General features: G+C 44.1%; 1 protein-coding gene across 2 annotated transcripts; it reads right to left on the reverse strand.

The window, feature by feature from the left end:
• Positions 1–578: 578 nt before the first annotated feature.
• DSCC1 (DNA replication and sister chromatid cohesion 1) lies at positions 579–21,478 on the reverse strand. Of its 2 annotated transcripts, none has more exons than XM_024208590.2 (9): positions 21,201–21,478; positions 19,678–19,846; positions 16,995–17,129; positions 13,487–13,577; positions 12,739–12,877; positions 11,182–11,234; positions 9,785–9,939; positions 8,993–9,141; positions 579–832 (listed from the first exon to the last, which is right to left on the reverse strand). In XM_024208590.2, exons 1-9 carry the CDS (start codon positions 21,368–21,370, stop codon positions 724–726), a joined length of 1,170 nt encoding a protein of 389 aa, XP_024064358.2. In that variant the 5' UTR covers positions 21,371–21,478; the 3' UTR covers positions 579–723. The 2 variants fall into 2 exon arrangements, with proteins under 2 accessions (XP_024064358.2, XP_024064360.2); XM_024208592.2 differs by having other exon boundaries at positions 12,739–12,789; positions 13,471–13,577.
• Between the last annotated feature and the right edge of the window lie 4,192 nt (positions 21,479–25,670).

The following is a 25,670-nucleotide window of genomic DNA, read 5'->3' on the forward strand; positions in this document are numbered from 1 at the left end:
CACCTTCCAAGGTCAGCCACCTACTGACTTGTAGTCCACAGTGGAAATGAGTAATTCACCTATAAGGCCAAACTTCTCATTTTACACACACACACAGCTCAAAACACTAATATTGCTTGTTGGTAACTAATACGCTCTGACAGTTCAGTTGTTATAGCAAACAAACCAAGCATTCCACTTTGCTTTTGAAATACTATATTCAGTACTGTCACTGGAAGTAGACTGCTTTTACAAGATAAATGGGGGCGGGGGGGAGAGGAGGAAGGACTGCTGTGTAGAAGCAATAGTTTTCTCTGTAATTTTCTATTGGACTTCACTAACATATCAGCAGACTTAAGAAAAAAGTGTGTGCAAATATTTGCACAAACGAAGGGCAAGTAAAGTAAGGATAGAGTTTATTTTGCTTCTAGACAAACTACAAATTTCAGTTCAATACAAACAAATTTGTAAGTCTTTCTGGTTAAGTGGTGGAAACTAGATTCCAGCAAAGTGTGTTTTTAGATTTTGGTAGAGCAATTATTTCCACAAAGATCTAAAATAATAAAGAATTCCACTGTCTTTGGTGTACAGTACTACACTTTTTTTTTAAGCTGACAGATCTTTCACAACAGTGACATTTAAAATTAGTTGATATTGCTACATAATTACAAATAATTCTGGTATGAACACCACCAGTTGTTATTCCTTGATGTAGTCTTGATTCTTAAATAAGGTTGTTTCTTGTTATGAGATGGGTCTTCTAGAGTTATAAACTTTGACACCATTCTGCATGGAAGAACGAGCATATTTGGTCAGAAGTGCAGCTACTGTTTGCTTCTCTGCACATAAGTCTCTAGAGAGAAAAAAAATAGTGGTGAAAACATGCTTCAACTTTAACAAAAAAAATGGTTATCAGAACAAACTATTTCAGGATTGAGTACAAACTGTTTCGGTTTTCCTAACATAGCAATCAGCCTGGCTAGAGTGTTTATTAATAAGCTATTGGTGTGCTTCTCCCAAAATGCTTTCAATCATCTAAAATTCATACCTCGGCATAACTGCTGCATTTATGTAACTCCCAAAAGCATACTACATGCTTTACAAAACACAAAGATGGTTCCTACCTTGAATAGCTTACAATCTAAAAAGGCAAAAGCCTAATTCTGTTCTCCATTACACCAGTATAGCTGTTTACACTCCAGAGCCCATGCCATCATAGCTATATCAGCATAGCCCCATAGTATAAACTCAGACTACACTGTGGTTTTCTGTCAATGTAGATACACCACCTTCCTGAATTATGTTAGCTATGTCAACAAAAAACACTCTTCTGTTGACATAGCTGTATCTATACTGGGAATTGGCATGGCTATGTTGGTCAGGGGTGTAGGTTTTTTCCACACCCCTGATGGACATAGCTGTACTGATAAGTTTAGACCAAGCCTGAGTCAATGGAGCTACTTAAATTTTACTCTGAACAGCAGAATTTGGCTCAAAGTTCTGAGGCAAAGACCATGTCAAACCAAGCGTGTCTGCTTGTACATTGCTTAGCCCAACAAGGCCCAAAACTTGACTGGATCATGTGAGTGTTATGTCAATTTTGAACAAGGGAAAGGATGAAACATGAGAAGTACTACTGGAGTATGGTTCTGGAATTAAGTCTGATTTTACTGACTTTTAAAAAAAACTAATTTGGGAGATATGATGTATAAAGGAAAGTTGATGTTTTTTAGCCTTTTCTCTAAAGTCATAAATATTTGCTGATAATCTTCTTTCAATTTCCCCTCATTTTAAATATTTCCTGACTATGCTCTTCTGATCCCTTCATCTTCCTCTAGCCTGGCTGTCCTTTCTCCAGAGTGTGGTTCAACACCCACTGTGAATTCACTCTCTTAATAATCTGCAAGAGAATAATCTGCAAGAGAAAAGTTGAGTAACTTCCAGTTAAGATTTTGATTTCAAGACAGCTCATGTGTATGGGTCACAAAGTGTTACTAAAGGCAGAAAAAGGTCTACTGGAAGACAGTAACTTTTTGCTTTTTATCCTTTGACTTCAGTGGGGGTAGAATTGCCCAAAGTCAATACAAAACTTCCATTTAGTTCAATGGGGCTGTCAAGGCTGGTTCCCCACTTTGAACCTTAGGGTACAAATGTAGGGGCCTGCATAAAAACTTCTAAGCTTATCTACCAGCTTAGCTTTGGTCCGCTGCCACCATCACAAGAATTCCCTCCCTGGGAAGCCTTGAGAAACCTTTCACCAATTCCCTGGTGAACACAGATCCAAACCCCCTTGGATCTTAAAACAAGGAGAAGTTAACCATCCCCCCTCCTTCCTTCCACCCTCCTTTCACCAACTCCTGGTGAATACAGATCCAAACCCCCTTGGATCTTAAAACAAGGAGAAATCAATCTGGTTCTTAAAAAAGAAGGCTTTTAATTAAAGAAAAAGGTAAAAATCATCTCTGTAAAATCAGTATGGAGAATACTTTACAGGGTAATCAAACTTAAAGAGCTCAGAGGACCCCCCTCTGTCTTAGGTTCAAAGTACAGCAAACAAAGATACACACTCTGGTAAAAAGGTACATTTACAAGTTGAGAAAACAAAGTAAATCTAAGACGCCTTGCTGTCTTTTTACTTACTAGTTTGAAATAGGAGAGACTTGTTTAGAAAGATGGGGAGAACCTGGATTGATGTCTGGTCCCTCTCAGTCCCAAGAGCGAACCACCCCTTAAAACAAAGAGCACACACAAAAGCCTTTCCCCCCCCCAAGATTTGAAAGTATCTTGTCTCCTTATTGGTCCTTGGGTCAGGTGTCAGCCAGGTTACCCGAGCTTCTTAACCCTTTACAGGTAAAAGGATTTGGAGTCTCTGTACACAGAGAGCTGTTACCCTTCCCTTCATAGTTATGACACGCCCCCCAAATCACAGATAGTGTTGGACGTTTGGTTCCACACTGGCTGTGATTTCTTCCTGGAGTTCTAGGAGAAAACAGAGTTAATAAGACATACTACTGATTATATAAAAACTAACAATATGTTTCATTCCAAGAACAATTGTTAACCAGTTAACTCTGGGAAACTTTCCCGGGAGAGTGCATCAGCCACTTTGTTAGAAGCTCCCGAAATGTGTTGTATTTCAAAATCAAAATCTTGGAGAGCTAAACTCCATCGAAGAAGTTTTTTGTTATTTCCCTTGGCGGTATGAAGCCACTGTAGCGCAGCATGGTCTGTTTGTAGTTGGAAACGCCGTCCCCAAACATATGGGCGTAGCTTTTCCAGCGCGTACACAATGGCGTAGCATTCCTTTTCGCTGATTGACCAGTGGCTTTCCCTCTCAGACAGTTTCTTGCTGAGAAACACGACAGGATGGAATTCTTGATCCGGTCCTTCCTGCATTAAAACTGCTCCCACGCCTCGCTCGGACGCATCTGTGGTTACTAGGAACGGTTTGTCAAAGTCTGGGGCCCTTAGCACAGGGTCAGACATGAGTGTTGCCTTAAGCTGGTTAAAGGCCTTTTGACACTCATCAGTCCACTGAACTGCATTTGGCTGTTTCTTTCTGGTTAGGTCTGTCAGCGGGGCGGCGATTTGGCTGTAGTGTGGTACAAATCGCCTATAATATCCGGCCAAGCCTAAGAAGGATTGGACCTGTTTCTTTGACTTTGGAACCGGCCACTTTTGGATAGCATCCACTTTGGCCTGTAGGGGATTTATAGTTCCTTGACCCACCTGGTGCCCCAGGTACGTCACTCTGTTTTGGCCTATTTGACACTTTTTAGCCTTAACAGTTAGTCCTGCCTGTCGGATGCGCTCGAAGACTTTTCCCAGGTGCTCCAGGTGTTCTGTCCATGAATCAGAAAAAATGGCCACATCATCGAGGTAGGCAACTGCAGATTCTCCCAATCCCGCTAAGAGACCATCTACAAGTCTTTGGAAGGTGGCGGGTGCATTTCGCAACCCGAAAGGGAGTACATTGAATTCATACACCCCTGCCTGGGTGACGAAGGCGGACCTTTCCTTAGCGGGTTCATCTAGTGGTACTTGCCAGTACCCTTTGGTTAAGTCTAAAGTAGAGATGAATTGGGCATGTCCCAATTTTTCCAATAGCTCATCTGTGCGTGGCATTGGATAGTTGTCAGGACGAGTTACAGCATTTAGCTTACGGTAGTCCACGCAAAAGCGTATTTCCCCATCTGGTTTGGGAACTAGAACCACTGGAGATGCCCATGCACTGTTAGAGGGGCGGATTATACCCATCTGTAGCATGTCCTGGATCTCCCTTTGTATAGCCGCTTGGGCATGAGGTGACTCCCGGTAGGGTGGGGTTCTAATTGGGTGAGCATTACCTGTGTCAATGGAGTGGTATGCCCGTTCGGTCCGTCCTGGAGTGGCTGAGAAAATCGGTGCAAAGCTTGTGCACAGCTCCTTGATCTGCTGTCGCTGCAGACGTCCCAGGGTCGTGGAGAGGTTCACCTCTTCCACGCCACCATTCCTTGTTCCTTCGTAGTAGACACCTGCAGGCCACTCCGCGTCATCTGTTTCCTGGGCTGTAAACTGGCAAACGTTTAATCCTCTGGAATAAAAGGGCTTAAGAGAATTAACATGGTATACCTTAGGCTTTATGTTGGAGGTGGGGGAGGCTATGAGATAGTTAACAGCTCCTAGGCGCTCCTGGACCGTGAATGGTCCTTCCCATGACGCTTCCATTTTATGGGCCTGGAGCGCCTTTAAGACCATGACTTGGTCTCCTACTTTGAAGGACCGTTCTCTGGAATGTTTATCATACCAGGCCTTTTGCTCTTCCTGAGCATCCTTTAGGTTTTCTTTAGCAAGGGCTAAAGAGTGTCGGAGGGTGTTTTGTAGGTTGCTTACAAAGTCTAGAATGTTAGTTCCTGGAGAAGGCGTAAACCCCTCCCATTGCTGCTTCACCAACTGTAATGGCCCCTTAACCTCGCGGCCATACACAAGTTCAAATGGTGAAAACCCTAAACTGGGATGTGGTACAGCCCTGTAGGCAAAAAGCAACTGCTGCAACACTAGGTCCCAATCATTGGAGTGTTCATTTATGAATTTACGTATCATGGCCCCCAAAGTTCCATTAAACCTCTCCACCAGACCATTGGTTTGATGGTGATGAGGGGTGGCAACCAAGTGATTCACCCCATGAGCTTCCCACAGGGTTTTCATGTTCCCTGCCAGGAAATTAGTTCCCGAATCTGTAAGGATGTCGGAGGGCCAACCTACCCTGGCAAAAATGTCTGCTAATGCCTGGCACACACTTTTAGTCTTGGTGTTGCTTAAGGGTACAGCTTCCGGCCATCGGGTAGCAAAATCCATGAAAATCAGTACGTACTGCTTTCCTCTGGGTGTCTTCTTTGGGAAAGGACCCAGAATATCCACAGCTACTCGCTGAAATGGGACCTCAATTATGGGTAGTGGCTGGAGAGGGGCTTTAACCTGGTCTTGGGGCTTTCCCACTCGTTGGCACACCTCACAAGACCGGACATAATTAGCAACGTCCTTGCCCATTCCCTCCCAGTGGAAGGACTTCCCCAACCGGTCTTTGGTTCTGTTCACCCCAGAATGGCCACTGGGATGATCATGGGCTAAGCTCAAGAGCTTTACCCGATACTTAGTGGGAACCACCAACTGTCTTTGAGGATGCCAGTCTTCCTGGTGCCCACCAGAAAGAGTTTCCTTGTATAAAAGTCCTTGTTCTACAACAAACCGGGATCGGTTAGAAGAGCTGAGAGGCGGTGGGGTGCTCCGTGCCGCCGCCCAAGCTTTCTGAAGGCTGTCATCTGCTTCCTGCTCGGCCTGGAACTGTTCCCTTGATGCTGGAGACATCAGTTCCTCCTTGGACTGTGGACTGGGGCTTGGTCCCTCTGGAAGCGATGCAGGTGCTGGGGCTGTTTCCACTGACCGTGAACCGCTGTCCGCTGGTGCACTATGTGGTATCTCAGGCTCTGGCTGAGCCTCTTGGGGAGGGTTATCTGCTGCTTCCGCCAGTTCAGGCTCGCTGGTGCTCTCTGGCATTGGAGTTGTAGACTGGTTTGCAAGCACTGGACTCCGTGCCGGCAATGGTTCTGGTGCTGGTTGCGTTGCCAGTTCCGGTTCCGGGACTGGCTTTGGCTGGGTCTCTGGGATTGGATCCACTACGGCTGTTGCAGTCGTTGGCAGGGGATCCGGTTCCACCACCTGTGTTTGGGTCTCCGGTAACACAGACGGGGCCCTGGTGGACGGCTCAGGAACAGGGATGGGGGTGGAAGCTTGCTTAGCCTGGCTGCGGGTGACTATTCCCACCCTCTTGGCTAGCTTCACATGGTTGGCCAAGTCTTCCCCCAGCAGCATGGGGATGGGATAATTGTCATAGACTGCAAAAGTCCACATTCCTGCCCAGCCCTTGTACTGGACATGCAACTGGGCTGTAGGCAAGGTTACAGACTGTGACACGAAGGGTTGAATTGTCACTGTAGCCTCCGGGTTGATGAGTTTGGGGTCCACTAGGGATTGGTGGATAGTTGACACTTGTGCCCCAGTGTCCCTCCAAGCGATAACCTTCTTTCCGCCCACTCTCAAGGTTTCCCTTCGCTCCGAGGGTATGAGAGAGGCATCTGGGTCTGGGGATCTTTGGTGTGACTGGGGTGTAATGAACTGTAATCGGTTGGGGTTCTTGGGGCAGTGAGCCTTTATATGCCCCAGTTCATTACATTTAAAACATCGCCCTGCTAAGGTATCACCGGGGCGATGTTGGTTGGTGGAGACTGGTGGGGTGGGGTGAGAAGGCGTCTGGGGTTTCCCTTGGGATGTGGGTGGGGCCTTGGGTTGTCCCCGGTGGTAAGGTTTTGTTTCGGCTTGCCCCTTCTGATATTCGCTCCAACTGCTACTAGCTTTTTTCTTTTCTGTCACCTCCACCCATTTGGCTCCAATCTCCCCCGCCTCGGTTACAGTTTTGGGCTTCCCATCTAGGATGTACCTTTCTATTTCCTCAGGAACACCCTCTAAAAACTGCTCCATTTGCAATAGGAAGGGCAACTCTTCCGTAGATTTAACATTTGCTCCTGATATCCAGGCATCCCAATTTTTTTGAATGTGGTAGGCATGCCGGGTAAATGACACATCTGGTTTCCACCTTAGGGCTCTGAACCGCCGACGGGCATGCTCAGGTGTTAGCCCCATTCTGATTCTGGCCTTGTTTTTAAAAAGTTCATAACTGTTCATGTGTTCCTTAGGCATTTCAGCCGCCACCTCTGCTAAGGGTCCACTGAGCTGCGGCCTCAGCTCTACCATGTACTGGGGTGGAGGGATGTTGTATCCAAGGCAGGCCCTTTCAAAATTTTCTAAGAAGGCCTCAGTATCATCGCCTGCCTTGTAGGTAGGGAATTTCCTGGGATGGGAAGTGGTACCTGGAGAGGAGTTGTTAGGATGGTCTGATGCACCCTGCCTAGTCCTTGCTGCTTCCAGTTCCATCTCTTTTTCTTTCAGCTCCATCTCTCTCTTGTGGGCCGCCTCTTTGGCTTTCTCTTCTCTGTCTCTCAGCTCTATCTCTTTTTCTTTCAGCTCCATAGCTCTCTTGTGGGCCTCCTCTTTAGCTTTTTCTTCTTTGGTAGTCATTTTCCTGGTTTTCTTGTGCTGGGTCACACCCCTCTGCAGTTGACTGAAATTGGCATGTACTTAGCTCTGGCTGCTGCTGAGTTAACAGAGACTTTCTAACAAGCTACTCCCGAGGATGTAAAAAGAAAAAAAAAAACAATTCAACTTGTAAATTATCTTTACCAGTCAGTCAAAGTTTGCTCCCTTTGAACCCTTCTCTTAACAAAGGACCTCGTTAAAAAAAACTTAACACCTCTGCCTTCAGGCAAGGAGAGATAAGATATGCATCTACCTTCAGCTCTGCTTTCCAAGCAGCTAGAAGGAAAAAAAAATCTCTTACTAGCTTTTGGGTCTAAAATGATCTCCACCGCTATGCCACCATGTCAAGGCTGGTTCCCCACTTTGAACCTTAGGGTACAAATGTAGGGGCCTGCATAAAAACTTCTAAGCTTATCTACCAGCTTAGCTTTGGTCCGCTGCCACCATCACAAGAATTCCCTCCCTGGGAAGCCTTGAGAAACCTTTCACCAATTCCCTGGTGAACACAGATCCAAACCCCCTTGGATCTTAAAACAAGGAGAAGTTAACCATCCCCCCTCCTTCCTTCCACCCTCCTTTCACCAACTCCTGGTGAATACAGATCCAAACCCCCTTGGATCTTAAAACAAGGAGAAATCAATCTGGTTCTTAAAAAAGAAGGCTTTTAATTAAAGAAAAAGGTAAAAATCATCTCTGTAAAATCAGTATGGAGAATACTTTACAGGGTAATCAAACTTAAAGAGCTCAGAGGACCCCCCTCTGTCTTAGGTTCAAAGTACAGCAAACAAAGATACACACTCTGGTAAAAAGGTACATTTACAAGTTGAGAAAACAAAGTAAATCTAAGACGCCTTGCTGTCTTTTTACTTACTAGTTTGAAATAGGAGAGACTTGTTTAGAAAGATGGGGAGAACCTGGATTGATGTCTGGTCCCTCTCAGTCCCAAGAGCGAACCACCCCTTAAAACAAAGAGCACACACAAAAGCCTTTCCCCCCCCCAAGATTTGAAAGTATCTTGTCTCCTTATTGGTCCTTGGGTCAGGTGTCAGCCAGGTTACCCGAGCTTCTTAACCCTTTACAGGTAAAAGGATTTGGAGTCTCTGTACACAGAGAGCTGTTACCCTTCCCTTCATAGTTATGACAGGGGCCCAGGATTTCACCCTCAATATTCACATTCACAAAGTACAGATAATACTTCTGAATGACTATACTGTAAGTATATTTTACTCATGTAGAATTTGCGAGAAAAATCTAGCAGTTTAAGGTTTTATCAGCTATAGTTGTCCATGATGCAACCAAGTATATACTACAAGTACTATGCAAGTCTTTATGTACTTACTGTACTTTAAAACAGTATTATGCTTAGTAGTGAACTACTTACTGAATATATGGGGCAATATCTGCTTCTGTCCACTTTTCCCGAATGGTAAATAGCCTGTTGAACCTTTCCTGGTTATCCTCAGGCAACTCTTCTACTTTTAGCAAGAAGATAGTCTCTGGTCTTGAGTATCTATCCAACAGAGCCAAACCCTATAGGGACAACAATAGGATGACACAAATTTTAACACAGAAAACATGATCAAACCTCCCATCTCTTGGCATATCAATTTGTGTTACTATTGCCATTTATCTCAGTACTTTTAACCCCTAAACTGTACAAGGAGTAGCAATACTAAAAGCAAAATGGAAGCCTTCACAATGGGGCCATCATGAAGGAGGTAGTTCTCACATCCCTTAAGGGAGAGGAGCGTGTAAAAATACACGACTTGATATCCCACTACCACCTTCAACAAAATTTATATTGGTTGCAGCATGCTAGAATCATTAAAGGCTGTTCTACAGTATGTTGGACTTCTAGTTCTGTCTATATTGATAGTAATAGACTCTAGATTTGAAATTTTTCCTCTATAGCTATGTGTATCAGGTTCAGGGAGACAGCTAGAAGAGCACTCTCATGCTCCTACACAGCAGAGGTCCTAGGCAGTTTCACTTTACAGGAAACACCTCATAAGTGTTTTAATACAGCACCAAGATGCTTCTCTCAGCTGCTGGCAAATACTGTTGAAATAAAAAATAAGCCGGTTGTTCATGATTCATATACAAGTCCTACACGATGCAGCAGTAAGAACATCCTGCTAATACATGAAACCAAATCCACTAGTTTAGTTTTTACCTTGAGCTGATCCAGCCTTGTCGTCAGCCCTTCAGGGACACTTTGTTGCCATACTTCTTGAAACTCAGCTAGATTGAATTTAACTGCATTTTGCAAGAGCATTTGTGCTGTAGCTGTGCATATTTTATCTGCATTCATTTCAAAATAAACTTCATCTGCAAAGGGAAAAAAAAATTACACTTACAGGTTCTTACCTGCATTGGTATCAGGACATTTCTGTGCCTCAAGTTTCCCCTCTGTTCTGCAGTCTCCCCCTCCTGGCAGGGTAATTTGTGCCTAAGTTTCCCCTCTGGCTGATTGAGAAATTTGATGATGTTTTACCCTCTGGCTAAACTAAAGTCCCCTCCCTTCCCAGGTAAACAAGAGTCAGAACAGAAACAAGTACACCCTTAGTCCTCTCCTGGCCCCAGTTTTTAGCCCTGTTGATCAGGACTAACATCAATAGACCTGCACCCTCCTCAGGTGAAACAGTCCTTTTACCCTCCACCCCCATCTCTTTCACTCTTGTTTATGCAAGTCTGATATCAAACAGCTGTTTGCACTCTCTGAGCTAAACAGTTCAGTTGTCCTTTCACTTCCCCAAGGTCTGTATCACCTGATCTTCTCCCTTGATACAGGGTAGTGAAGAGGGTGAGGTGCACTTTCTCCCATCTCTGAAAGTGCTAGTCCAAAGCCCATAAAAAAAAGAATACGTGCAAACCCTGGGTCTCAAGCTTACCTGCTTCACCTTCTCCCGTCCCAAGCTCCTCCTGCATTCAGGTCCTCTCACAGACTTCCAAGCCACTTCCTTGGGCTCAAACCAACCAACCCCTTCCATGCTCCTTGTCTAGAGATATCCCAACAGTCACTGCTGCTATAGCGCCATTCCCAACGCCCTTAGTGGAGAGCTCCACACCAGGTCTTGCTACTTCCTTGGTCTCAGCTTACGCAAGTAGAGTGCCTTCTATAGCTCTGCCTTTCCCAACACTCATTCCAACCCCACATTATGGTCTGAAATCAGAAACACTCATGTTGGGCCTGTAGCCCTTTAAGAGCCACTGTGCCCTACTGCACAAGTTAATTCAAATGCCTGGATAACAAAATTCTTTAGAAAAAAAAGTTCTTTAATGCTGTGCAACACATTTAAACTCAATCACAGAAATTATGAATTGGAAAGATCTACTAGCTTATCTCAGGCACCTCTCTGCTAATTCATGATTTTTTTCTAATGACACTAGTTTCCCTATCCCACAGTTTAGTAGACCTCACTGTTACGGAAATTTTCCATGATAATCAGCCTAAACATTTCTTAGCTCAGTGTTGGCCTCCCTACTCTCTTACACTTTGTTATTTTAGTTACATAATTTATTAATTATTAACCCTCCTTTCTTAATAAATGCATCTGTGCCATAACTTACCTTCATCAGTATATTTCATTCCATAACTCAAAAGAATATGTTGTATCATTTCTCTGAAAGAAAAAGTTAAACTTTAAAATCTACTTTTATGCATTTCAGATTTATGGCAAAGGAATGCAGTTTGAAAAAAATGTATTCTATAAAGTTAATTAGCGTACAATCATTAAAAAAACACTACAAATACCTTCCTCCCTCCCACTAACACACTGAAACAGGGACGGGCAAGGCAAGGCAAAAGCAGGAAAGACAATAGGGGATGGGATGTGCCGTGGTTCAGTCCACTACCCCTGCAACTTCACCTTCCCCTGCCTCCCTAGTACCCACTCCCCATGTGCTTTGAAGAGGTGCAGTGGGAAGGAAGATAGACTCTTGCCTTCCCTCATTTTTCACTGGCAAAAAGTATCACAAACAGAGTTTCACAAAGCACTGCAGTTATGTATAACATATTAATAAAAGGTACTTTATGGACTGGTTGCATCAAATTATAGCCTAACTTGTACTACTTTGCAGATTTGGGATAAAAGCAAAATGTCAGTATGGGTTTTTTCCCCCTAAATGAAGTTCAACAAAAATTTATAAAGCCTCAGTCGGTAAGCACAATTCAATAGCCTTGTAATTTGAATGGAATGGCCTGTAAATATTGTAATACTATTCTATTAATATGATCACTGATATTTATTCAAATATAGCATTATACTACCAGAAGTACCAGTGCTTAATACAAAATGGTAATGCAGGAGGTACCCACCACACATTTTTGGTTTGCCATGCTTCCTGAATGGTATTCCACCATGGGCAGCCGTTTGCCAATTAAGTAATGGGTACAAGCAGCATGTACAATAGAGCGAACAGCATTTTAGCTGTTGTGTCAGTGTATATTTTAACAGTAGTCACTGGAATCAGTGGATACTTATGCCTGCCATGAGACTGGAGTAGGATCTTTTGTAATCCTGACCCATGGTATGTGACAGTGATCAGGGAACAAAGATTAGTCTAACCAAACCTCATGTGTCACACCTTTACTGCATAAAATTACTCAGGGCCATGCTATGCTCCCCTTGAGCACATAAATGGTGGGAGAGGAAAAAAAGGGTACAAGAAGCCCTCATTGTGCCCCATGCACAGCAAGGGACACAAGTGCAGCCCACATACTCCCTTTATAAAAGGACTCCTCCTCTATGGGACAAAAGATTCCTGCAAAACATGAGGAGACAGGCCATAGTCCTGTCCCACCTACATACCAGGCAACAAAGCTGGCATTTAGAGTGGGCACGGGGGTAAGTGCATCCCTTCCGTCCCAAGTAGGTTGTAGCAATGTGTTCCAAACTATGAGCCAGTGCAGCTCCACACTGACCTCAGAGCAGGGCTGTACCTTGAAGGTGAAATGGATTTATGTTTTACAGAGTCAAAGAACTTCTAATCTTCAGCACTGTTAGTTGAATATAGTTATATTATAGGACTCCTCTATGGTAAGTGCAAATACTAATGATGATGAATATGGGTAACAGTAAATTGTTTTCTAGTGCTTTAAGCACAAAGAAACAAAAAGATACTTACTCGGGTTCCAGGGGTCCAAGTTCTTGAAGACAGATACTTAAAGGAACCTTGCTAAAAGACCAAGATTCAGAATCTATTAGTTGAGTCACATGATTCAGAAGTTTCATCTCATAATCAAATTCTAGAACCCGCCAATATCCTGCCAAACAGAAGAAATATGTAATAATACTTTGTAATTCTGCTTCTCTGAAAATATCTTTCAGGATTCTCACACTTGAGTCTCAGCTCCCTTTCAAGGCACAAACAGAACACCAAGCTCTTAAAAGGTTATTTAAACAACATTTAACAAGAGGAGAAAAAGGAACAGAATAGTAGAATGGAGCAGAGACCAGTGTGATTAAATTTTTCAAGGAGATCAAAATACTTAGTTACTTTTCTATGTAAATCAACTACTACACAGTTGTTACAGGGATGTTATACCATTGAACAGGGATGTAGTTAATAAGAATTTTTAATGTTCTGTGATCCAAAATATTAAAGCATTTGAGAACTACTAACAATAGTGGCAGGTATTCTCAACCCACTATGCATGCCTATCTGCATGCCTTTCATGTTGTGACTGTTTGGAGTCAAATAAAGCAATTAACTCCTTTGACTCCCACATAAAACATTGGAAGATACTATAGACATTTCAGGAGAAAGCTATACAAAGCACTGCAGAGACCACCACTTTCATGCATTCCTCACTAAATTGACCCCATGTGTTATGCTACAAAATAATGCATATCCTACCTATAGGGACAAATACCTTCAATTTTACAGGCATTTATAACCTGCAACTGATGCAGTATTTCCTCCTCACTCGCTTGAATCCGATCTAGCAAGTCTTCCATTGTATACTGCAACATGCAAGAAGAAAAAAAGGGTTACCTTCAACCCTTGCTAAAGCTAAATTGAAGTAAGTAAATATTACCTTATATAACTATGATGAAGATAAACATTATTTAGAGTAGGGATGGAAGAACACAGTGGAGGCTTGGGTTTTGCAGAGCTTTGAAGTCTCTTAAATTTACCACACTAGTTCAAATTTGCAAACAATCTTTTCCTGCAATTTAAACTAGTTTCTCCAAAGATCATTCAATTTTTAAAAAAAATAACATTCTTTCTAATTAAAGGAAGCCTTTGCACCATGTACCAGTGATATAAGACTACCTCCAGAAGTCAGACTAGCTCAAGTGGGCATCCTATGTAAGGTACCCATTTGCTTTTCATTCCCCCTCTGTGGAGGACAGTCACTTTGAAATTTACAATATTCAAGCAGGTTTAAATTAGGCAAAACAAATTCTGAAATGTGAATGAGTTATCTCAATTATTGTTGTCAGCAAAATAAGTTGCTTCACATCAGTCCAAATAATTGACAAAGATGTTCTACTTGATTCCCCAAAATGCACCTCACCAGGTTTGTCTTTGTTATGCCTTTACATTTTTTTAAAAGGCACATCTAATATTTAAGCTAATACTTAAGTTTTTGTTTTAAAAAAAAAATTCCTGGCAGGAATGAATTGATTCATTTTAAGTATAGTAATCTGGCAGATTATGAGAAGGCAAAATAGCAAACCACCACTAACTTTGGTGGACACCATCTTTATTTTGGGATAAAAAAATGTTTTCTCTTTTCCTCCATATTTCTCTTCTATCCTGGTGATTGCTTTTTTCTCTTCCGTGCTTCCTTCCTTTTCTATTAGGATGCATGCTGTAGTACCATGAGATCTCACAAACTCAGCAGTGTTGGGACTATGTCAATACTTCAACAGGTGACCTCCAAGCTACACCCAAGACACTTCAGGAAATGTTATTGGCAATTTAGCAGATGAAACAAAACTCTCAGAGTTAGAATAGAATAAATGTCCTATAAAATGGTGTTTGAGAGCAATGCACTGCTGGATATGCTGTCTTTCAGATGAGATGCAACCGAAATCCAGACCACTAATGCTCGTTAAGAAGTCTGGGATTTCTATGTAAAAGTAGATATATTAGCTCAAGTGTTTTAAGCAAGTTATATCTTAGGTCATTTATTCTGTCTAAATTTTACTGTAATTTCACTGGCAACAGTATTCTTCACTTTTTGCCTCACACTTGTTTAGTGCTGCTGTACTTGGATACTAAACATCCGCTGTTTTACTTCAGCAGTGAAATATTTAAATGTTGAGTGAATATATGTAACAAACACTTTAGCAGTATGCTGTGTTATGAAAACATGAGTTTCCTATAATCTACTGAATTGCTCATTTTCATGCAGAGGGGGAAAAAACAAACAAACAATCACTTGTTAGTTGCCCATGCCAAGAGAAATGCAACGAGTAAACAAGGAGCATAGCAAAAATTCATATCATCACTTCTATTGTGGTGGCATCTACGGGCTCCAGTCAGAATCAGCGCCCATAGCAAGGTGTAGCCTCTCCTCCCAGGGAACTTACAATCTAATTTAAAATTCCACAGTGTTATCTGTAACAGTTAAGAATCTTATGTTTAAAAAAAAAAAAAAAATCATTTTTATTCCTTTAATATTCTATCTTCCGACCAAAATTCAGAAGATAATTAGACAAAACAGACATGTTAAAAGTATTTTATTTTAAATGCAAAGAAGTCTTAGATGTTACCTTTGAGCATTAGTATTTGAAAGGATATTTGCATTATCATGCAAATGTAAGTTAGCTGACTAGTTTTAAAGCTAATAGATCATATGTAAATGTTCAGAAACTGTATTTTACTCCATTTTTACTTAATATTTCCTCAAGACCTGCCTTATATTTTAGGTCAGATTATTCATACCTCTCATTCTTGATGTCTGAACTGGCTTTTATGAAGGCAGAACTTGCATGTTAATAACAAAATAAAACCCATCACTGGCAGGACAGATCTGTAATTACATTTGCCTTGGGAGTAATCTCAACCATTTCTCCCTCCACTTCCACCATATCACCCTTGCTATTCTACTTCTCTTCCTTCCCATATCATTTTACTTCCCTTTCCTTAGTGGTGAGTGCCTTTTACATAGGGTAAGTGATGAAGTCACAAGAAGCACAAGTAACTGGGGAAAGCCACTACACCTGATAGTCACATAACATTTGTGGGATTTAGATAGCCAGTTCCTTAAGACTTCAAAATGGACGTTGCCAGTCACCCTGCCCCCCAACTTCTGGCTTCATTTTGCTGGCTTAGTGCAGAAGTCTTTCCCCTGCAGGAGGGGGACAGTAATTCTTCTCACCACCCTCTAGTCAAATGGTTTTCAAACTTTTTTAGTTGAAGAAAATTGTTGATGCCCATGACCCAGTGGAGCTGGGAATGAAGGGTTCAGGGTGTGGGAGGGGGCTCTGGGCTGGGCTGTGGGAGGGGGTCAGGACTCTGGGCTGGGGGTGCAGGCTCTGGGGTGGGGCCAGGGATGAGGGCTTTGCAGGAGGGGGCTCTGGGTTTGGGGGGGGCCTCAGGGCTGGGGTAGGGGATTGAGGTGCGCAGGTGGGGCACGGGCTTACCTGTGGCAGCTCCCGGTCAGCAGCGCAGCAGGGGAGCTAAGGCAGGCTTCCTGCCTATCCTGGCACTGTGGACCGCGCTGCGCCCCGGAAGTGGCCAGCAGCAGGTCCGGCTCCTAGGCAGAAACGCGTAAGCTGCTCCACGAGGCTCTCGCCCGCAGGCACACCCCTCCCCCCCAGCTCTCATTGGCCGGGAAACGGAGTGCAGAGCTGGTGCTCGGGCGGGTGCAGCGTGCGGAGCCCCGTGGCCCCCCTGCCTAGGAGCTGGACCTGCTACTGGCCGCTTCCGGGGCGCAGCGCAGTGTCAGAACAGGTAGGAACTAGCCTGCCTTAGCTGGGCAGCACCACCAACAGGACTTTTAACGGCCTAGTCAGCGGTGCTGACCAGAGCCGCCGCGTCCCAGTGCCTTACATTCCGCAACCCAGTACTGGGTCGCGACCCGCAGTTTGAAAACCACGCTCTAGTCTACACAAAAACGGAAGACTCCGTCTCTTCTCACTACCTTTCTTTTTCTTCTGTGTACCATCAGGCAAACAGCCTACTGACTGCAGCCAGTAACACTGCTAGCAATTCCCGACTAGGCTAGCATGCCAGGCTGTCTCAAGCAGGGAGAAAAAGCAGCTCAGAGCAGGACTGTGTACAAGTGCACAGTTCTGCATAATTAAGTAAAACTGGGAGCAAAGGTATTTTTTCTAGTTAAGAATGTAGCTTTACTAGGCTTTTAGATCATTACCAATTACAAAGGAAAAGTAAAAACAAGGAAGTGATTTACTTAACAGGCTTACCTTTGAGTCAGACAGAGCTTTCTCTCTCTCACTGTCTGGCCCTTCATAAGGATTTTCCATTAGAAGTTTCTTTAGTTTCTTTAGTTTAGGTCGACATTTCCTTAATTCCCAGTAATTATTGGAGAAACCAGCAATCTACAAAAAGAAATTAAATGTTCGGTGACTCATTTAATTTAACACTGTCAGCCAAAGTAACTTGCAAAGAATAATTAGCAATGAATTTTACAGAGGTCACGTAAAAAAAAATAAAATCAAGATTTTTATTAAGAGATTGTTTCTCTTTTCTAAAAGAAGAGTAGGCAGAAATATTCTCCGCACTGAAGTCCATTATTGGTAATAAGAGTTAGAAGTCTGTAGTTCAGTAATAAAAGCATACCTGCTGTCTACATGACAAAGAAACCAGCTGGTCTCTACATATGGCCAATACCTGCTAATGGCCGGATAATTTAAAGTCCTGTCAATTTCACCCCTTCCAACATCTGTTCTTTTCTTCTTAATACCTCAGTCTTGCTGCTCTCCACAAGCCACCTTTTTATTCTCTTTCTCTCATCTTTCCAATTATTTCCCATATTCTTGAACTCCTAGTTAATGGATATTTTACTACACAATGAATGAGGAAGGGAGCTATAACTCATCACTTCATTAAACATGCATCTTGGGAAAGAAGATGTTCGCTACACAGCTATGTAAGCCAGGTACATGCACTAAGTGTGCCCAGAGGTCATTGTTAAAAATACTGCACACTTCTTTTCCCCAGGCCCTGAAAAAGAGGTTTACCAGTGACACCATGGCAGGGTTTGGAGCCAAGATATCTATACAGAGACAGGACATGACAGAAGCTGAGTGGGGCAACCAACAGAAGAACTGCCTTCATTCCCTAATCTACCACATAGGGAGAACCGAAAGCAGAGGTGTAACTGATACAAGGCCTCCAATCTTCTAAACTCACTAGGATCTTCAGAGGAATCTCAGGGTGCGTTGGTACATCTCTGAAGCATACCTTGGGCATCCCCCAAAAGTCCTACTGAGGAGTTCAGATGATAGGAGGCCTTAGTCAATGCTCTGCTGTGAAGAGGCCATCAGACAGGTGTGAGCACAAAATGGGGAAGGCACAGCAGGCTGCAAGCTCATTTAGTGCTACTGCTCTCAGATCCAGCCCTTACCCCTATATGAAAAATCCTGTTAACAGCTGGAGTAACAGAAAAGCTCAATTTTTTTTTAAAATGTATTTTAAAAAGTCAGGATTTTAAAGATGTTCTATCAAATTTGATTTTTAAGTAAATTTTTTTTTTAAATTGTCCTTTTAACTATTGAAGCTAGATTGTCAATTAAAAAACCCAAAACACTACTACTCAAGAAAGCAGCCTAGATACAAAATGCAGTATCCAAATTCTGTTTGGAAATCTTAGACTTTTTTTTTGTTTATAGTTTTTGCCTATTAGTTTATTTAAATAAATATTAGTTTATGACCTCAGTTCTCCAGCTCTTTTCACATGCAATGGCAATTACACAAGCAGAATAACTACAACATTTGGGTCTTTTTTCTGTGCTTATTTTTCATTTCTTTTCAAATCTCTCAGAGAAGAAGATATTCCTGGTCATTTAGCGGTAGAAAAATATGCTAACACATGTGAGTTCATAGCCAGAGCTAGTTGCTCACCCTGGACAAACATAGCAGAATGCTCAGACCCTTTGAAAGGGAGTGCTTGCTCCTGAGTGATCATCTCTTTGGACTGATGCATGAGCCTATCCATACTGCTTCCAGAAGAAAGGTAATTTATCTTCTTATTTGTATTATGGTAGCACTTACCGGCCCCAACCCCATTGTGGTTAGCACTATGCACACATAACAAAAAGAAAGTACCTCCCACAAAGAGTTTGCAATCTAAGCAATATAACTATACACTACAACATGTTTGGGAGAGTCTTAGGAAAGATCCCAACCAAAAAAACCCAAAAGTGATTTGACAGAAAGTTATCTTGGTGCATGTGACTTAAATAATTACAGAACATAGCAAGACTGAAGGAGGAGGAATATTACTTTCTTGTTAATCTACTTTGTTTTGAATGGACTTTTTCCTACCAGCAGAACTGCGGACTTTATGGAATAAATGATGTTCTGATTGTTCTGGGACTGGAGAAGGAGGGTGACTCCTCCTTAGTGATGTCATTATACCCACTGCACAAAATTAAGAGCAAATGATAATATTTTCCTAACCATTTTTAGGAAAATTTGATTTATTACATTTGCTTCAAAGGGGCAGAAACAATGAATTCTTTAAACTCATAATTCTAAAATCCTCCACCCCACAGAATCTTTTCATATGCAACAGTTAGGATAGAAGAGTCATCTTTCAAGATTTTTTTCTTAGACTATGGAACTAAGAAAGTGCAGCACAATCTGCCTTTCAGGGTAGGCTATTTAAACAGGCACTCTACTAATGTAAAAGTGTCAATTTGCTCTTTGTGTCTTATATTTAAGACAGCTCACTTGAGTGAAGGAGAAAATATCTATTCTTTCAAGTTACTAAGCACCATGAGTACTTACTGCACCACCAAAAATAGACTTTATGCTTGGATCTTTTAAACAGATGATAACTGAATTGTAAGACACTATAATAACATGCACCTTAGATGTAACACTAATGTGAAAAACAGATGATAAGGAAACAAAAGACTATACCTGGGCGTGAATGATATTACATGATGCTTGATCTGCAAGCAGCTGTTCTGGAGTTTTACAGCCAGGGATAAACAGCAACATATTTGAAGTATCTGCTATTTTCATATCATAAGTTTTATCTTTACTGCACAGCACAGCTTGTTCATCTTTTTCACCACGGATCACTAGGCTGGAAAAAAAAAAGTTGTTTTTAAATGCAAAAGTAGCAAAGGAATACTCATCTTTATTTACAGATGACATAACATTTCAAATATATTAAAAGTATTGCTAACCAGGTGGCAAGTTGCAGTTATTATGACTACTGCTACCAATTGGAATATCAGATCTACAAGCTGTGACATACAGTTAGTTTAATCCTATTACTATTACTCCTTCCTCCTTCCCACACCTCTTGCTCATTTGTTCATTTCACCCACTTTCTTATCTTTTAAATCTTGATCCTACAAGTTCATATACATGACCAACGCCACACTGAAGTCCCAATCACTCCCAGCTTAATTCAGGCCACTGGGTAATGGCACAACTACTACTCCTCCAATAAAAACCCAGACCTATTAACAGTGTAACTTTGAATGTTGTTCAGAAAAAAATTCTGCTTACATATGATTTTTAACATTTTTAACTTTTGCCTTAGAACAGCCGTTCTCAGGGGGCCTTGATCAAGTTTCAGGGGGTCCTCCAAGCAAGATCAGCATTAGATTCACTGAGGCCCGGGGCAAAAAGCCAAAGCCCCTTCAGCCAAAGCCTGAGCCGCTTAGCTTCATGGGGCCCCTGGCAAGTGCCCTGTTTGCTACCCCCTAATGCTGGCTTTTATATACAGAAAAACAGGTGTGGTGGTACAGCTGGGCCGTGGAGTTTTTATAGCAAGTTGGGGGGGTTCTCAGAAAGAAAAAGGTCGAGAACCCCTGCCTTAGAGGACAACTGTAGTCAAACGAAGGGGTTTTCAAACTTTTTACCAACCACAACCCCCAAGCCACTCACACTTTCTCCCAGAGCTCCATGCTCCAGAGTCCTCTGTGACCCCTAAAACCAGAATACATCCCATTGTTTCAACCAAAAGAAACTACCCAGAACCACAAAAAACAAATGTGGTTCACACCTATGCGCTTCATGAATAGTCCTATTGAGCTCAAAAGAACTATTCACAGGCAGAAATGTTTAGAAGTTGTATAGCACAACTAAATAAAACGTGGCTCTCATGGGACACAGATATGTTCTAGGTATCCAAAAATTGATCATTTCACATTTTAACAAATATATAATTTTTTAAAAAATTAAAAATATAAATTTAAACTCCGCCCAGCCAAGATGTGCAGGGGGCGCAGGGAGGCTTTCGGTTCGGCAAATTGTACAGATCCATTTTAACTGTGATCTGCCCCTTCATCATCCCCCCCCGTTGACACGATCGAATGACAAGGTCCCGGCAACCTCCCCATCCCCATCGTTCCTGCCCGCCCGCCAGGGGGCGCTGCAAGCCCGGTCCCCCGTGAGTCCCGCAGTCCCAGGCCGGGCCACTTCCGCACCTGTGCCCCGCCTCCAGCGCGGCGCAAAGGCCCGGCTCCAGCTGCAGCAGGCAGCACTCTCCGGCGCTGGCGCGGGGGCTGAAGCTGAGGCAGTGCACGGGCGGCAGCAGCTCCGCCGGGTTCAGCTTCGCGATATGCAGCGTGGCCTCCACCTCCTCGCGGCTCCGCATCCTGCCCGGCGCCGGGCTCCCCGCTCAAAGGGACGGGCCAGCGGCGCGCGGCAAACGGTTCCAAAAGCGCGCGCGCCAAAACACAGACCCCTCCACGCGCCGCGCTTGGGCGGGGCCATGACGAGGGAGAGAGCCCTACGATGAGTCACGTGACCCCTAGTGCGCGAGAAGGGGGTTGGTGGCGTGCAGCAGGGGCAAGAATGAGCGCGAGCTCTCCCCTTAGCCTATGGTTGGGGGAAGGACAAACGCGCGTGCGCGACTTGGATTCCAGCGATTCTCTGGTTCACGCACTAATACCCCCTGCAGAGCAGGTGCGGGCGGTGGAGTTGCGGTGTGAGGAGTAAAGGGGAAAGAGCTTCCCCCATCCTGCTGCCTCCTCCCTAAGAGGAGGGCTGCCCTATGCTCATCTCCCTGGCTTTCCCCTTTAGCTGCAGGGAGGTTCCCTGCAGAAGCTGGGATTGGGCGACAGGATGGATCACTTGATGATTGCCAGTTCTGTTCATTCCCTCTCGGGCGGGCATTGGCCACTGTCAGAGACAGGATACTGGGCTAGCTGGACCTTTGGTCTGACCCAGTACGGCTGTTCTCATGTACGTGCAGATGGTTCTCGAGCTAGCTCTGTCCCTGAGCTCCTGTTTCCCTGTGAAGACATAATCTGTAACAGAGAAGGGCGCCAGAGAAATGCGGCCCCCAACCCATTGTGTTCCCTTTGGCCTCACTGCCTCCCATTGCACTTCATTGACACAGATGTTTTGGGGGGCCCTGAGCTTAGGGGAGTTGGTACAATCCCCCCCCCCGCCCCCTTGTTAGACTCCGGTACAAGGGGAGCAGCTGTTTGTTGACTGCCCTTTGATTCCTATTTGGAGTCACACGCCATGTGAGGGACTTAACCACAATTAACGGTAGCAAGGTGGAGAGAGATTTTCTGATCACCGTGGGCAGCGGTCATGGCTCTGATGGGCTGAATCCCTGAAAATCAGAATTACGAAGGAGGAAAAATAACCATGACACTGGTGAGGCCCTTCCAGCAACAAACAACAGAAGTTGTTTTGCTGTCGCCGTTAACACCAACATCTCCTTTGAAAGGCCGTGGTGAGCGAAATCTCAGGTTCTGTTTCCAGTTCACTTTCCCTTACGCCATGAGGAGGAGCTATTGACAAAGGCTAAGTGCAGGTCAGACGTAGGACAAATGTCTATAGCAGCCTTTGCCACTAGGTAACTTGCCAAGTGCAATGTCACATGAGACTTGATCAGCATAGAAAACAGAGCAAGGGTGAAAGCAGACAACTTCCGTGGTGACCCTTTAATCCTATGATTCTATGAAATGAAGACATTTGTTCCTCAAAGAGCTTGCATACTAGTAACAGAAGCAGTAGAGATGCCTCCACAAGGAACTGCTATTCAATGGGGCCAGATTAAGGAATCTGGAATCTTTTCCCCTAGTTCCCATGTTCCAGAGAGGCAAGAGGCCACTCTCCTTCTGGAAGCAGAGGCCCATCCTTCATCTTGGGATCAACAGGTGGCAGCCCCTCTCCCATTGAAACTGACAGGGCAGCAGCAGATGGATCTCCTTTACCATCCAGGAGTGACAACAGGGGTTTCCACTCCCCCTTGGAGAGGCTGTGGTGGCACAGGGGGGCTCAATACTTACCCCAGTAGCTGGAGTGTATCTCCACAGGTTCATGAGTTCACTGTGCATACTTCATTCTTCTGCCACACTTTACTGGGATGGTGTTAAAGGCCCCTAAAGCAGTAGGGTGGGAGTTAACACCCCGTAGAAGTAAATGGGGTAGTTTGGAGCCCTCAGTGCTACTGGTTTGGTTCTGTTCAGACTGAGGCTGAGATCCCTGCATTGGTTATATTTGTTTCATGTTTTCACATTTTTCTTCATATCATAACTCTGAGGGCTAGAAATGTAGGTCTTGTCTACACGGAAAGGTTGCACCAGTCTAAATCACTTTTTAAAATGGGATAGTTAAAGTGGCACAAACCTCTGTGTACACACTCATTTTAGATTGACTGGTTTGTTTTGGTTTAATTTAAACCCGTTCCCAACCAACTTAAGCTACATCAAATAAAGCCACTTTTATACCGAAATAAGTGTTCACACGGGGGTTGCCCAGTTTTACAATATTGGCTTAAATTCACACATTAGGTTATACTGGTGCAACCAGTGGTGGATTACTTCACAGGCCAACTGGGCCCATGCCCAGGAGCCCCGGCCAAATGGGGGCCCCCAGGAGCACCGGAGCTCTGACCACGCCCCCTGCTTGTCTACACTAAACAGTTCTGTTGACAAAAGTCAGCTTTCATCAACAAAACAGTGGAGGTATACACATTAAAATGCTCCTCCCACCGATGTAACTCCCCTGCTTTGTAGACATCATAAAAAAACCACCTTGACAAGCAGCACAGAGCTTTTTGTGACGTAGTTAGCGTGTAGACACCTTTAGTCTCTAAGGTGCTACAAGGACTCCTCACTATTTTTGCTGATACAGACTAACATGGCTACCACTCTGAAACCTGTCATTTGGTTATGTCACCTTAATTGGCCTCCAGGAGGTATCCCACAATGCCCATCCTGACCACTCTGGTCAGCAGTTTGAACTCTGCTGCCCTGAAGGTACACAGGTATGCACCCCTCCCCCATTAAAAGGCTGCGAATTTTTGAAATTCCTCTTCCTGTTTGCTCGGCATGCACAGTTCACACAGCATCTTCCCAGCTGACCATGCCGGCTTTACACAGCAGACTATCTCCTGCATGGAGCACACCAGAGCAGTTGGACCTACTGAGTATTTGGGGAGAGGAGGCTGTGCAGTCGCAGCTTCGCACCAGCCGTAGGAATTTTGATACCTATGGGCTGGTTGCTAGTGGCATGCAGGAGAAGGGGCACAAAAGGGACACGCAGCAGTGTCGTGCTAAAATCAAGGAGCTGAAGCAGGCATATCAGAAGGCAAGGGAGGCCAATCGCCATTCTGATGTGACGCCAAAGACATGCCATTTCTATAAGGAGCTGCATGCCATCCTGGGCAGCAACCTCACCTCCACTGCCAAGAGCCCTATGGAAACTTCGAGGGGGACTGGAGCCAGCAGCGAGCGGACTCAACCCAGATAAGGAAGTGACGGAAGAGGAGGTTGAATTGGAGGATGATGTGGAGCACACAGCAGGGTCGTCTGGAGGTACGGCAAGTCAAGATCTCTTTTCCACTCCAGAGGGGTCTAACCAGCCCCAGCACTCCAGCTCCGGCGCACAGGATGCAGGAGATGGGCGCTCTGGTAAGTTTTTTTTGCTTTGACCCTGAATGGTGAGAGGAGGTTGAGCTCTCATGTACTTTGTTATATGGTAGAGGAGGGATAAGGGACAGAAATAAACAACAGTGCCTGTCCATCTACGCAGTGGGACCATGGCGGAAATTTGTTAATATACACAGAGATGTCACAGGAATCCTCCATAGAGGTCTCTAGGAAACTTTCCTGTAGGTATTCTGCAATCCTCTGCTGAAGGTTCTTTGGGAGACCTGCCTTTTCTCCCCCCACTGTAGGAAAGTTTGCGGCGGCACCCGGCAATTATTTCTGCAGGAACCAGAGCAGCACACAGGTGAGCGGCATACCCTTACATCCTGGGTTACCCTTAGGAGTGAGATATGGGGTTCGATTACCCTAGCCCAGGGATCAGCAACCTTTGGCACGTGGCCTGCCAGGGTAAGCCTCCTGGCGGGCCGGTTTGTTTACCTGCCGCATCCGCAGGTTCGGCCGATCGCAGCTCCCACTGGCCTTGGTTTGCTGCTCCAGGCCAATGGGGGCTGCGGGAAGTGCCACAGGCCGCGGAATGCGCTGACCGCCGCTTCCTGCAGCCCCCATCATAGCCCCCTGACTTAAGGGACATTGGTTAGATTTAAAATTTTAATTTATATTCTTACTTTGTTACTAACTCTTGAATACAACAATTGAAACAATTGTAGAAAAATAATTAGATTTTTCTATCACTTCTTGCAGTTCACCAAGCTTGGAATAGATCATTTAACTTTGGAAAGATGCTACAAGGGCAAGGCCCTGTGAGTTTGTACTGTGCCTGCCTGGGGCTCTAAGTGTTACCGCACTACAAATAATAGGCTAGAAACTGATCTTAAACAGGAGTGAAACTGACACTTTCAAGTAACTTTCACGATATTGCCAATCCCAAATTCTCAAAAATCATGAGATTATGTAAAAATAATAGATTTGGTGTTCTTATTTGCCTTGTGCTTTTTGAGCCTTTAGGGTGCACTGGGGTCACATTTTGATGCTTTTTCCACAGCC

Source organism: Terrapene carolina, unplaced genomic scaffold (assembly GCF_002925995.2).
Source record: "Terrapene carolina triunguis isolate 2854851 unplaced genomic scaffold, T_m_triunguis-2.0 Scaffold58, whole genome shotgun sequence".
Lineage (NCBI taxonomy): Eukaryota > Metazoa > Chordata > Testudines > Emydidae > Terrapene > Terrapene triunguis.